The 15,329-nt window shown below is 37.8% G+C and overlaps 1 protein-coding gene across 1 annotated transcript; it reads right to left on the bottom strand.

Annotated features, from left to right (window-relative positions):
• Positions 1-1,211: 1,211 nt before the first annotated feature.
• ptpn9b (protein tyrosine phosphatase non-receptor type 9b) lies at positions 1,212-14,872 on the bottom strand. The gene is made up of 13 exons (XM_032562079.1): positions 14,784-14,872; positions 11,921-12,064; positions 10,657-10,746; positions 10,306-10,430; positions 8,899-9,004; positions 8,702-8,812; positions 7,745-8,622; positions 7,530-7,626; positions 6,316-6,385; positions 5,250-5,328; positions 4,992-5,142; positions 4,621-4,828; positions 1,212-4,270 (listed from the first exon to the last, which is right to left on the bottom strand). Exons 1-13 carry the CDS (start codon positions 14,814-14,816, stop codon positions 4,047-4,049), a joined length of 2,316 nt encoding a protein of 771 aa, XP_032417970.1. The 5' UTR covers positions 14,817-14,872; the 3' UTR covers positions 1,212-4,046.
• Between the last annotated feature and the right edge of the window lie 457 nt (positions 14,873-15,329).

Below are 15,329 nucleotides of genomic sequence, written 5' to 3'. Positions count from 1 at the left end.
AACAGATCAGGGATAGTGTACATAAATTTAAGTTGGTTGTATAGTGCATTAAACAATAAAGGGAGCAGAATATCATCAAAAACATCTATTTTAATAACTTCATTCAAAAAGTGAAGTTTATATTAAAAATACATTGCAGAATAATTTTCATACTTTTATTAATTTTTTTTTCATTGTGATGATTGTGGCTTACAGATAATGAAAACCCAAATTTCAGTTCTCTGAAACTGTAAATATATAATTAGGTCGTTAGAAACAAAAAAGAACTTCAGTGTCCAGACAGACTTCTGAAAAGCAGGACTGTGTAAAATGCAGTATTTGCACTCCATTCTTAGTTGGAGTTAGTTTTGCATTAACTACTGTGAGTCGAGAAACCTCAGCCTTCATCTCATCTGCACTGTTGGTTCTGGTGTCATCCTCTGTGCTCCATGGATTCTCTGTGGAGTTTTGGTTTGGTACGGCCGGTTTGCTTACAAATCAAGCACAGTGACACCATGGTTGTTATTGCTGAACTAGCTTTGACAATGTGGGAAGACATCATGTCCAATTGGATAATTACTGTAAATTACCATGTCTATAAAGCTGGTCAACAGTGAAGTGCAATGAAACATCCTGTTAGATGGCTGCTCTGACTTTAGAGTTAATAAAATACAGCAGATCAACACCAGGAGATAATCATAGTCTTCAAATTATCACTGGCTGTAGAAATTGAACTTCCAGGAGCTTTGCACACATTTTGCAAACTGCACAGCCAACATCTTGAGCAATAACCTTTTGTGGCTGATCATCCTTGTTAAGGAATTCATTGTCTATGCTGCCAACAGTCATCAATTTTCCCAATGATTGTGTGCAGGCCATAACATTTTTGCTTTCAAAGTTATGCTTATTGATCTTAATACAGTAATTTTCCAAGAATGTAACAAATCGTGGGTTTTCATGAAAATTAACTGAAATAAACACTTGAAATATATTACTGTTTCACTTTGTGAACTGCCTTTATTTTACTGAATTATATCAATGATATTCTGTTTCATTAAGCACAAGTTTAATGTTAGTTGTAAAACAAATATTTGCCCAAACTGAAGGTTCAAAAATTTAAGCTACTGCCATAATTATCTGTAAACAACTTAAAAGTCAGCAGTGAAGTGAAAATATGCTTTAAATTTTCACATCTATTTGGTCAAGTGGATATAACACCAGGTCTGCATTCATTCAAGATAGTAAGATCATTGCTTTAATGGGTTGACAGCATGTAAAAGGCCATAATTCAATCACATTAACTTAAAGCACTGAAATGTGAAAAACAAAGACCAGTCCAAATTGCGCCCCATTTTTCCCATATAAAATTAAAAGTAAAAGCACAGGGACCAGCACTCCCCCATACACTTTCTCATATTAACATGGCTTTACATAAATGTTGGCAATGTTTTCCATGTGCTCTGGGGAACACTTGGGGAATTGCTCTATGAATGAAAGGCTGTACTGGTAGTGTCCATGCAAGAAGGCTATTGAGAATGTTAAAAATAAAAATAATAAAATAAAAATAAGGTGAGCCTGGGCCTTTGGCATTAAGGGTTGCAGGGTCCACATTCACAAGAAAATATCCGTGTACGTTTGACTATCTTCTGACACCATTACCCCAAAAAACATTCAAGGCTCTTTCCATGCTGATTAACTCCTTTTATACATACAACAGAAATGACAGGTGCTTATGCTTTTTTTTTTTCTTTGCTAATTATTTCTTGTGTTAGCTTTTTTTTTTTTGGCTTTGTCCTTGGCTTAGGGTATGAGATAACTGGATGGTAACACCATCCTTACTAAAGGGTTCTGTAATAAAACTTCAAGAAAAAAAAAAAAGAGTTACAGTCACCCACCCCAAAGAAAAGCTGTCCAAAATTGGACAAACACGACTTTTACACGTTAGTTCTGAAAATATGACAAGTTACAATTTTTAACAAAATGTATCCGTCTACAACAAAAAATATACATTTCACTCCTCTTGAGATTTGTTCAGCTTATTATATGTAATAACTGGTCTGTTTTCTTTGTAGCATCGTACCAACATTCACGGACTTTGATATTGAAGTATAAAGACAAATACAATAGGATAAAATACAGTTAAAAAATACAAAAAAAGATGTTTTTCTTAAATGATAATTTATCAGATACAAACCCAGAAACTGATCCTTGACACACACACACACACACACAAAAAAAAGGAGACTAGAGTTACCCCCTGAGGTCAAAAGATGAAACTATAGCCATGTCTCAAACCAGAATTTACTACTAAATACTACACTACTTTGTTTTTGTTTTTTTTAAAGTAGTGTGCTCTAAACTGGACGTCCTTTGTGACACACATAATGTGCAGTAAGCAAGTGCACTAGTTTGGGCGTTACAACACACTAGCAAGATATGACACTAAGGAAATCATGAAGGCACCGTTATCTGAGGCACAAAACACCTCAAGAATCAAACAACTATTGTGTCAAGGGAGGAAGATAAAAAAAAGAAGAGAATTACAAGTTCAAAAGGTGATTTTGTTTTGACAAGTGCAGTGCTTTGCTGAAGTACTCAATCTCACTGAACTATATCACATCTTGTCCCACAACAGCAACCCACATTGCATTTAATACAATTTTATGTGATTGATCAACACAGTAGTTTATAATTGTGAGATGGAAGAACAATGATACACTGTTTTAAACGCCCTTAGATCCGCACGTTAGGTGGGAGAACCTGCTGACAGACACAACCATTAGCAATTCACAAATCTGTCCTGCGTGGACAAGTAGCAAGAAGAACAATATTTTTGAAATTAAATAAAAATTCACACCACAGATTTTCATTTGCACAAACTTTTATAAACCATGTCCTAACTTCACATTATAAAATACTTTGTCTTGGTCTATAACATAAAAATCCCACTAAAATACAAGGATGTCTGCAGTTGTGATGCGAGAAAAATGTGAAGCAGTTCAAGGGGTATAAATACCTCTCCAAGGCTCTGTTTGAGGCAGTGAATCATATTAAGGCCTAATTACTCAAGAACGTCCAGGCTTAATGCATGTACAGCATATATCAGCAATATGATGTTAGAACCTGACTCAGAGATTTGCCAAAAAAAGATGCGTTTAAAAACTAGAACTCTAGTTATTCTCAGTCTGGTTTGCTACATAGACCTTCTCTCTCAAGGTTAAGTCAATTATACTCCACTAGGCATTGTAAGCTTGTATTTCAGAGGATGTTATTATGCGCAATAAAATATACATGTATGTTAGAGGAATATATGTGGGTTTCAGTCTATAAGATCTCAGGAAGGAGTACATCCAAGCATTCAGGGTGAAGACTTTGGCTTTAAAAAGTTAGTCTAAATATGCACAAATATGAAGCGCATATAAATCTTATGTCATCAAATAAAAATGGATATGAAATAGTTGAATAAAATGGAAATGAACAAAATGGCTCGCAAATAGTCAGTCACAAAATGTCTCACCAAAAACCATTTCTTCTTAAATGAGCAAAAAAAAAAAAAAAAAACAAGAAATGTTTTCAAGTTTCACCTTTTCACACATGTCGCATTTCATCTGTAACCAGACTTGTTTGAAAAGGAACAAGAACTTTAAAAAGGAGCTGATACTTGGATTCGGAGGGCTTGAAGGGGTAAAGGTTCAAGTTTATCATTCCTCATGTGCAAGTCAATATAAAAATGCTACAAGTCGTACAACGCTTTTGTCAACGTGGCGTGTGTAAGGGCAGGCCAAGCCCCCTCTCCTCTCTAGTTTGCTTAATAAAAAAGGGGCTTGGATATTGGCAGGCCAGCTTGCTTATCGCTGCTGCAGTGCATAGTTTCTAATGCACTGCATTTTCTGCTCCGGCTCTTCAGCTGCACCTTGTGTGAGGGAAGAGCAACGGTTGGAGTCCACTATCGTCTCTCTTTGATGGTCAAAGGATCTCCTCCATCCTTCACTAAGAAATGCTGCTCCTCTCATATTTATTCCTATAACTTCTGTTTATGTTCAACTAACCATCCGTGGCAGTATGTCTCACTCGCTGTCTGTTTCTAATTCTGAGTCGGACCACTGCACTGGGCTCAGTCTCCCATGTCGCTGGGCGTACTCTATGACGGCAGTGTAGCAAAAATAGTACTGGTCCCAGGTCTGGATGCTGAAAGCCCTCTGTGTGCGCATCCTTCGCACCGTCTGATGAACGTTTGCTGTGCCTACGTCCTCCAGCTGTGACAGGCAGATGTCGAGTGTGCAGAATGTGCCTTAAGAGGAAGGAAGGAAGAAGAGATGGGTAACTGAGCAACACTCAATAGAATACAGAGGCAAATGCCAACATTAAAATGTATAATAAATATCAAAAAATAAAATCATATACAGGATAAATGTATTTTTTACTTAAGCTGAACTTACATCCAACATTATAAAAATATGAAGTATGCAGACTTGAGTGAAAATAAGGCAGTGTTAAAATTTAGCTGCATCATAGCTTAGCTGCGTCAACTAAGCCAGTCATGTAAAATTCATCATGACATCAAATTCAATTTCCTGTTACAAAGCTTACTGTAACTGCAGGTGTTATCGGGTGAGATGACTTGACAATAGTTGCGTTTACCTGTCCGACCGATGCCAGCACTGCAATGCACAACCACCGGAGGGCCCCCTGGAGGGCCTCTCCAGCTGGACCCCAAGCTTTGCACTGCTGCCTTCCTTCTTTCAAGTACATGCTCACGAAAGTCCAACATAGCTGAAGCACTTTTAGGCACCCCAAAGTCTGGCCAGCTGACATAGAGGTAGTGACAAACTTCCCGTTTCTCTCCAGACTACAAACACATGTAAAAAATAAAATAAAATAAATAAATAAAATTGAAATATTACAAACTGGCTGTGCATACAAAAAAATAACTGAAATTGATGTTACATTTTTTTTATCTCTTGTAAATCTTAAACAGCTTTAAATTCATGCAAGCCTGTGTATGAGCCTACCTGTGTGTTGTATAGTTCAAGATAGGAGAGCTTGAAATCCTGAAACACCTGGATGTGTGTGTTTTTAACCATAAAGTATCCATGCTGTTCAGTTCTACCCTCCTCCAGCGGCCAGTACTGACCACATTTGACCCGTCCACGCTCTACCACCCTAAGAAAACCATGTTACTTAATATTTAGCCATCAATTCTGAGTTTCAATGCATGTTGCAAAAATGTTTAAATGACAATCAAGACAACAGTAGATATAAAATCTCACCTGGTGGTCATGACAATGATAAGTACCAACTGCTCCCATACCATTCGCCAAAAGTCAACAAATGTTTTTGGCAACGGACCTGAAGGACAGAAAGTCATGGTAATAAAAAGGCTTCATGTTGCTGAGGAATGAGCCCTGAAACCTGCAGCTCCAAAGCCTTAAGTTGCTCTTTAATCTTTACACAGTGGCTCTTAAGATGGATAAAAAAAAATTTAAAAAAAGAAATGATTTTTTTATATATGAAACAGAAAAAACTCATTTTAGAAGTCTATCGTAAAATGTGCATGAGCACATTGTCACAAAAAAATACAAGTAAATGTTTTATCCTCTGTTGTGCTTAGTTTATGTAGAATATCACAGAACAGACAGAAGGTTTAACTCCACAAATCACTGAATGTGTCTTTATATGACAAACAGATGTCTAAATTGCTCAGAATTAATAAACACCATTTGAAACAATGTTTGTGACCAATATTGATAAGGCCAACAGTGTTTCTTATCTCACTTCGCTACAAACAGGAACTGCTCACATTTCTGGAAAGATTTGTTAACCCTAAGCTAGCGAGAGGAAAACAACAAAGCAGCTTGTATTCAGATACATGAGACGTAAACAGCAAGACGTGCAACTCCACGTGCATCACACGTGGTAGTGTGTGTGTTCACCACACACTATCCCAACCCTAACCCAGGTTTTAAAATACATTAAAATTAGTAGAGCCACGTTTTATAGTTCCCTCTCCTCACCACTTTAACCAACAAATTATTTCACATTTATTTAAGTGAGTAATATCAACTGCAGTAAAAAAACAAATCACTGTTTGTTTACCTGAGCAAAACATGAACCAAGTAAATTCAGAACCAAGACATGACGGGGCAAATTGTTCTTCTGTACTTTTATCTCTACTGTTCATTTGATACTGAAAACACTGAGTGTTAGTTTCCAACAGTGGTAAATATTAAAACAGTAGTCAACTAAACAGGCTTGTGTCACATAGATCTCAGGACCAACATATTAGTCTACAGTTTGACAAAACTTGCATAAAGAAAAACAAAAGGAGTTTTGAACCTTGAGTAGCGATGTAGGCATTGCTTCTCTTGTACCCATCCATGAAACTGGCATTTATGTAATCTGATGTCTGAAAAAAACAAAAACAAAACAAAAGACAGGTTCAGGTAACAACCCAACATCCTCTGGCAGGAGAACAGCAAAATATTATTAATAATAATAACATTATTATTTATGAACATTTTATAAATATTTTATTATACAAAGTACAAAAATGGATTCATAGATGATGTGACAAACAGCTATAGTGGATTCTGATGAAACGATTAATGTAGTTATAGTGTAGTACAAAACTATTAAATACCCCTTCTACTTTTATATTCTACTTTTCATATTTTGTCAAGTTACAAAATCAGGCTTCAATGCATTTCATTGGGATTTTATGTGACCAGACACCACAAAGTAAATTGTACTTGTGAAGCAGAAGAAAAATTATATATGGTTGTCAAATATAAAGAACTTGAAGAAGAGATTCATATTTGTATTTAGCCTAATTCTTGGCAAGCTTTGAACAGAGAACTATTTTAAGAAATTGAACGACTACAAACCAACATAATATGACAAGAAAGGAAAGAATTAAGCAGACAAGCAGACAAGAGGACCAAAGTAACTCTGGAGGTACTGCAGAAATCCACATCAGAGATGGGAGAAACTGTTTACAGCAATAATAAAGAAATTATCAGCACCTTCATAAAATAATGGTCTAATTTTTTATTTTTATATTTTTGCCAAAAGTGATTTCTGCAGGAGAATCTAAAACAGAGCTTAAAAAACATTGTTTGGATAAAAGCATGTCTATGCATCAGACTAATCTGATCAATGTCAGGGCAAAAGCAAAGCAAAAATCTATGGCAAAAACTGATCTCTACAAAAGCTCCATCCATTTTGACTGAACTTGAAATATTTTGCAATGGTAAATGGGCAAGAATGTCAGTCTATAAAAGAGCAAAACTGGAAGAGATACCCCAAAACATAAAAGATATAATTCCAGGCAATATGTGCTTTTCAGAGTATCGTATTATTAAAAAAACAACAACTAAATAAATAATTCACTAAAGTTTGTGGTGGTAATGTGGCAAAATATGTTGAACAGAAACAGAAAACAGAATTTTAAATATCTGCATATTTTGTCAAGAGTCTTAATTCACGTGTAGTCATCTGAAAATAAAAGAAACAATCAGGCCAGAGATAACAAAAAGGGATAAGATTATTACCTCATCTTCATCATCACAGAGTTGACAGAGTCTGACCCGTGATTGGTCCAGGCACAGAACATCACTGTACCGGTTTTTAATCTGATTTGACATTTTTCTGTAAAGACAGTTAGGAGTTCAGTCTGAGGTAATATGGACTGGTGTGAATCTTCCTGTCTGGATAGTTTTAATAAACCAGCAGAGATAGAGACACAGTGAAACCGACTGAGACTTACTTGGAATAGTCGAAGGTGCCGGCTGGAGGCTCCTTGCGAATGTCCTCGTACTCCTGGTAAATCCCCTTCTTCTTTTTCCTCTTGACATACTCCACCAGCTGATGGACCGTCATTCCTCCCTGGTCCGGCATATGAACCGATACCTCCGTGTAAAGATTCTCATCGTCATCCGGACCCCATGACGAAGACAGGGGTGGGGACTGCGATGCAGCCTGGTTGGGTGGGCGGGGCAGAGCTTTCTGAGGCAGCGGAGGAACCCCTTCCTGCTCTTCGTCCTCATCCTCCTCCTTCACAGCTTCGTTCTGAAACCGGCTGGCAGGGTTTGTTGTGGTGCCAGCTGCTGGGTCGTCATCGGCTTTCTGTGATAGCGGTGTGTTGGGGGGAGTGTCTGACTGGGTAGGGGCTCGGCCATTCATGTTTGAGTTGGGACCAACGCCTGTGTTGGCTCCGCCCAAGGCCGTACCGTTCCAGTGCTGGTGGTTTCCCTGCGACTTGTCTGCACTGGAGTTGGAGCCCTGTTGGTACTGGCCTGGGCCTTGAGTCCTGCCCTCCACACCGACAATGTGGTTCTGAGGGTTAGCATTGTTGTCATCGTAGCAGTTGGCGTTAGCCACGGCTCGCTCAGTACCCTGGAGGGTGTGGGAAGGCACTGTACCAATGCTTGCGTTGCTATTGTCCAAGCTGTAGGAGCGCAACAGGCTTCCCACGCAGTCATGTGTGTCGTGTTCTTGTGTGTCACCCTGGGCGGTGTTGGACTGCATGTTAACACAGGACTGGATCCAGGCCACGTGGCTGTACTGGGATGTTCCACCAAGATGCTCAGGGAGGGAGGAGACTGGAATATGACTGACCAACTCGTGAGCTCTCACTGTAGATACCTGGGAGGAAGAAAAATACTTTATAAAAGTCTATTACCTGACTTAATAAATGTGAACCCAGGAAATTTTATGCACACACCCTTTCCCTCAGCTTTTCTCTGACAAAAAGTCGAAGAACTGCGAAAGGCGCTCGGAACCAAAGTGGGGAGGACACAATGAAGACGCATTTTAATCGGGCAGGAAACGCCCCCTGAGGAATGGAAGGAGACGCACAAAATAAAACGGGCTCTTCATTACAGAAAACACACAAATGTATAAATAAATATGGATATTTACCTTGAGCAAATTCAAAATCTTGACACAGAGTTCGTAGTCAAAATTTCCATAACTTGAGTTTGTCATGTCATAAATAAATATGAGTCCGTCTTTTTGAGTTTCCAAACTGCAAATAAATGAATAAGATGGTCACATAAAAAAGAGCAAGATCAAAAAGATCACCTAGATATGACTGAAAAAAATTATGTAATTCTGTTAAGCTTTTGTTGTTTAGCTTCAAATGAAGTACATGTGTTCATAGCACCTTGCAAAAGTAGTCATGCCCCATTAATTTTTTTCTCTTTACATCTTTCCTCACTGTTCACAAACTTCAATTTATTTTGTCATTTTGTGAAATGGACCAACACAAAGTATCACATAACTCCAGTAGAAGCAAAAAGTTATGGTATGCATTTTTATCCAGCTCTCGTTAGCCTGATACTCCTATATAAAACTATTTGGCAGGATATAGTGGAGCAGTGGAGCAGGCAGTCAATATATTAAGGGAATAACTTTTAGATGTACCTGCAACAAACTGCATTTAGAAGTCACTTAATCAGTCAAACAGAGATGCATGTTATTTAATCTTGGCATTTACAAATATCACCTAAGAAGAGCATAGGACTGAAGTAGTTTAATTTAAAATTTTGGTTCCAAGCAATCATAAACAGAATAATGGCTAAAAAAGCAAAAAAAAAAATAAAAATAAATGTTTTTTTAAATTACTGTTTTAGCATATTCTGATTTGCATCTACACTTTTATTTTATAATATTTAATGACCGATTGTTGCTTCTACCTCCTTTACCACTGTATCAACATGCTTCATGAGATCATGTTTGGAAAAGTGAAAGATGGCAGAAAGAAGATTGTAAACAGCTTTTACTGGCTGGCACTGGTCGGTAAAAGTATCCTACGGTTAACAGAACAATTTAGCCAAACTTCAATGTTATAAATTAGCAGTGAAATGATCTGTTCACAAAGGGATGGCAGCAAAAAGCCTGTTAGAGGCCACAAAAGACTTGATGGTAGAGGTTCATCTTCCAGCAGGATAATGACCCTCAACATACAGCCAGAGCTCCATAGGTTTACATCAAAGCATATCCATGTGTTACAAATATATAACTGAAACCCATAAAACCAATTCAGAATCTGAGGCATGACTTGGAAAATTGATATTCACACACACACAGCCGCCAGTCTGACTGAACTTGAGCTATTTTGCTAAGACAAATTTGCAAAAATGTCAGAAAATGCCTGCATTTAGTTTTTCTTATGCGTTATTAGATACTTTTAGTATGTTAAAAATATTTAACAGCATTATAAACAGAAAATTTTAATATCTTATAAATTAAGTATCTGACAAAAAAATGAAAGAGAAGCTCGACAACAACCAAGTGTGATCACAGAACTGAATATTGATGCCTCACCTCTCTATGGCTTTATCCAGCTGATAGATGATGGCCTGCAGAACAGCTTTGTGGGTGGTGATGTCTGGCCGATGGAGGCGAGCAGTGAAGAGTGCTAGGGCAGCACCATTAGCATCTCGGCCAGGCTGGTGTGATCCAGGTCATTAAAAAAATAAAGAAAAATCCAAACAAAAACAATACACATTAAATAAAATGATGCTATTGCTCTACACATGTTAATCAGTCAGGTCTGCAGAGAACATCATAATAAAAGTCCTCTAAAAGCTTGTTCTTCTCCTTTAGACTGGTGTGTAACTGCAAGACACATGTTGTTCCTTTGTATTATGCTCCAACAACTGCATTAATACTAACCAGGACTGTAAATTTGCCACTTAGCAACTCAGAGCGGAGGGGTTCCTCGTCTGGGTTTATATTGATGATACCCTCTTTGATCCGGGTATTCTAATCAAAACAAAGAATAAACAGAGGAAAATCATCATCATCCTTGTATTTTTTACAGCAGTTGTTTTAAAGCAGGTAAAGATGTGTTGAACGACAGAAGATTAAAACATGAAAAAAAGACACGCTCTTGAAAATTAGAGGAAGAAATGAGGGGTCTAAAAGGGAGACAGTAAATATTTAAAGGCAAGCAAACGCTATTCACAGCACAAACACTACAATGCTATTAATAGGTCTGGTACCACATATCAGACTCAAACTAACAGGGCAGCAGACACAAGTTTTCTTTTTCATAGGAAAGGATTTTTCTATGGCTGCAAACATTTTGATTGCTTTCTGTAAAAAAAAAATTAAAAAAAAGAAGGAACATAGATGTAGAAAAACTAGATTGTTGTGCAAATGGCACTCTACACATCAAACGGATTTATATCAGCTCTGAGACTGGACATCTATGGACTGAATGACATAGCACTTCGGTATTTAAAAGACAGCATCTGCATGTAGTTAGGGTTACACAGAAAAGATCAACTAACTTCCCACAGTGGAGGTTTAAGAAAGTGTGCAGAAACTATTGGAAGTAGAAAGAAAAGGACTAACTACAGTCACCAAATGATTCATGGACCGATTTGGGGCAGAACCACAGATTTAGAGAACGGGGCCAACTGTTGGTGCATAGGAGGAAAATAAATATTTATATTCATCTGCAGAGAGCCTCACATCTATGTAGTTTGACCTGATTAAAACTAGATTGTTTAGTGCAGTTCATGAGTGCAAGGCCAATCAGTGTCTAAAATGACAAACTATAGTTTATTGGAGCACAGGCCATTCTTTCCATAATGGACTACCGCCACAGATCAATAGTTTCTCAGTATGTAATCAAAAACAAACTTCCTACAATCTTTAATGACAAAAAAGTTCTGATCTAACAGCAGTACACATCAGTATTTCACCATAACATGCGATCTGTTCCACTGACAAACATTTATTTGTCAGTGGAATATTTTACAAATATTTTGCTGAACTGATTTTAACACTTATTGCACTTAGAAAGATTAGGATTTGTTGTTGTTGAGAAAACGGCACACCTTGAATGGAGATATTTTTAAAACATAGCTTACTGTAGGACTTTATAGGAAAGTACAATTAAGTAAAAAACAGGGAATGAAACAAAGCATACCTTATATGCTTGGAATAGATCGATGGCTCTGGAGACGTCAAACTTGCGGGCCATAAGAAACTTAACAGCTGTAGGCTGGGAGACAAGCCCAGCGCTGTGGGGGTGCTCCCTGCTCCTCACTTCTCTCAGGAACTCCTCCACAGCCTGACAAACAACAAGAGATCAACTATCTGATGGAAGACATCATCAATAGACGATACATTATCCATTAGGTTTGGGAATAAATTACAGATATCAATTGAAGCAAAGCTGGAGGAAGCAAACAGAGAAAAATAAAGGATGAAATCTAATGGGTGGCAAACAGATCAGCCTTCTACATCTCGAGCTAAAGTAACGTGTATGATACAGATAGCAGCTTGTGTGAATGAAAACACTCAGTTTGCCATTTATAGAGTAGGATGTATTGATCCTTCAGATGTGAAGGCAGAAAGAGTTGCACTGAACACATTTTTTTCCACATGCAAAACAAATAAAGAATGCCTTGTTAAACCCATTGCATATTGATGGTACATTCTGGCTCAAATAGGAAATGTCAAAATCATCTCATATTCCAGACCTTCTTGTCTTGTCAAGTTTAATTCTACATTCAGGATGGAAAGATGGTTACTCTAGAAGATTATACTGCAAAAAACCAAAGCTGACACAGTAACAGACATTCAACATTTGGTAAACTTGTTGGATTACTCAAAGCAAAAAAAAGAAAAAAAGAACAGTATTGGCAGACCACCAAATGGCTCAGATTCTCAGATTTAGCCCTGACAGCAAGTAGCAGATGATCATAATGTACAATTTTCATCTATGCAGTAATACAACAAAATAAAATAGAATACAATATAGAGAACTATGCAGTGCTTTAAAAACATTTGTTTTTGATGACTTTGTTATTTAATTCAAGTGAATTTAAGACAACATTTAATTTGACAAAACCACAATGTTTTACCTAAAAACACATTTTAAAAAAGGATGTACACGTTTAATGGTGCAAATTTAATCGTGGAGTCAAGCTCCCATCCTACCTACTGAATATTCAAAAGAGGACAGTGGTTGACTTTTAGACCTTTGCCGAGGTAAATAAGATTGGCTTCACATGCAAGTATCAGCTGCTCACCAATGTCCCAAAATTAAGGAAATCGGGGCAGATTTATCGGTGCACCCATATTTAAAATGCTATTATAAATGTCTATTCATTCTAAAACAAACTTGTTCTAATTTGCATTTTGTGTCCTCTGGATTCTGAAAAGATAAAAAGACTATATAATGTTTGCATAATATGTGTGTGTGTGTAAGTATAATTTCAAACAGAGTTTCAGGTTATTTGGATGTCTGTTAATTTTCTTCATCCAATTTTTATTTGTGAACAATTAAAAAAAAAGACAGACAACAAAAACCAGCAAGCATGCAAATGGAAATTATTGAAGTCACTTACACTTCTACATTACCCATAGGCTGTCAATGAAAAAAAACTCTATAAATATATTTATGCTCAACTTTCTGAAAAATTAAGGCCATTCAAGAGCAGACTATTTAAAGCTAAATATTGTATTTATTATTTCATTAGTTGGGCAAAAAGGTAACTATTCCCTGAAAATATAGACTGATGTGATTGCTAAACCATGTCTTTAGAGTGAGTGAGGACCTGCTCTAAATATTGTTTGGTAGGAAAATCTCCCTGTGCCATATTGATTTTCGGATGTAAAACATTTTGAGGGTCTATTCTAGTTGTCACAGTTTAAAATGCTGTTTGAATACAGCAAGGACAGTGAGCCACACATAAAGCCAGCTTAGGGGCCTCGCTGCTTGTGCCCACTAGCACAAGCTGCGATATTCTTCAGCTTTCTGAAAGAATAATCATCATCAGAGTTGTAAAAGAGCTAACCTATTTAACTTCCTAGAATGCTCTCCAGCACTCACAGGATTATCAAAGAGGCCAACAAGTCATATGCACTCCAGGAATAGCTCAGCTGTCATTAAGCGAATTCATGCCACAGGTAATGAGAGATGATGCTACTCATAAAAACGTTATCTGTAAATCTGGGAAGTTTCGGGAGAGTGAGCGTCAAGTAACAATAGATGACGAGCAAAGCAAGCAATCATAAAAACAACACTGCTCTCTCAAATGCAACGAGACTTCTGATATGTGGCGTCAATGTCAAAAACAAGAACTTTAATAGAAAGCGACAGCAACAACAACTCTAGGAACCCGACTATCATTTCGGCGAATTCATGATAGCACATCCGAAACACAAACCGCCGCTTGTTAAGGTGGATTTGGGTCTATTTCTAGCCCGACTCTGTGTAGAATTAAAGTAAAGCTAACACTAATGTATAATTCCAAATTGTAGAATTTAGCTCCTGTAAATGTTTAAACTCCACCAAAGCAGCTGTTGAGGTGATTCCAGGCAAGTCAACAATAGCTGTTAGCATTAGCTAAAGGCTAGGTTACATGTGGTGGCTGGATCTATAACGTTAACCAACAAAAACACCCATACACAAGTTCAGAGACAATGGTACAAGCCTAACTGTTACGTTAGTATACGCATCTCGAACACGTGTAATTGGGCCACGCTAATTTAGGGTCATTAAGCATACTGACACAGTGCCGGCTAATTTCTCCCCTTTACTACAAAACGCCATCGGGCTAACACACATGCTAACTCCTGTCAGTCACACGGGAGTCAGTAGTGTAGAAGAGCGAGCGAACGAACGGCCCACGGCTGTTTACCTCGCTATTATTCCTTGAACCAATTATTTTATAACATATATTCTTAAATGAGGTCAGCCGTAGATGAAACGGACGTTGACATGTATACACAACGAAAATTAGAAGGGAGCGAAGGGAAAAAAATCGCTTAGAAACCCTTACCAGCTGCTCCTGAGTTGTCAAGGCTTCCGCCATCTTGAAGCCTCCCCAACGTCGCAGCGGGCGCGCCCACTGGCCGCTCGTTCACGCCCAGAGCTAGACGGAACGAGGCTCCGCCTGGACTGTGAGGATTACTGGCAGCCTGTTTAATGGACCGCTCCAGTCTGCCCATTTTCCAACAGAGCATTGAGTCGATTAGAAGTTATGAAAAACAGCGAGATACAAATAATATATTGTATTGACTTCTATGAAGCAACTCGACAGTGTTGCTTCATAGAAGTAACACTGTATAAGTAGTTCCCAGAATCAGAATGTCAGAACATACCCTCTTATAGGGCATTGCGAAAAATGACATTATTAAATCCAAAAAATTCTACACATTTCTTACCAATTAAAATTAAATGTAGTGCATTCAATGAGTCGTCCGCAGCAATCATGACTGTGGGCGGGAAGGATCTCCTGTAGCAGTCGGTCTTGCAACAAATCAGACAGAAGACTGTTGGTGTATTACAGTCTCATGATAATCACTATATGCTTACAGCTCAATAT

The sequence above is a fragment of the Xiphophorus hellerii genome, chromosome 5 (genome assembly GCF_003331165.1).
Source record: "Xiphophorus hellerii strain 12219 chromosome 5, Xiphophorus_hellerii-4.1, whole genome shotgun sequence".
Taxonomy (NCBI): Eukaryota; Metazoa; Chordata; class Actinopteri; order Cyprinodontiformes; family Poeciliidae; genus Xiphophorus; species Xiphophorus hellerii.
The sequence above is the reverse complement of the archived record's forward strand: the minus strand, read 5'-3'. Positions and strand labels throughout refer to the sequence as shown.

Excerpts from the sequence above, each read along its gene's own strand:
- ptpn9b (XM_032562079.1), bottom strand. The coding sequence starts at position 14,816 with ATGGCGGAAGCCTTGACAACTCAGGAGCAGCTG. Across the intron at positions 10,431-10,656 it reads GTGGCAAATTTACAGTCCTG|CCTGGCCGAGATGCTAATGG; the intron begins GTTAGTATTAAT and ends GGATCACACCAG. Across the intron at positions 7,627-7,744 it reads GGCACCTTCGACTATTCCAA|AAAAATGTCAAATCAGATTA; the intron begins GTAAGTCTCAGT and ends CTGTCTTTACAG.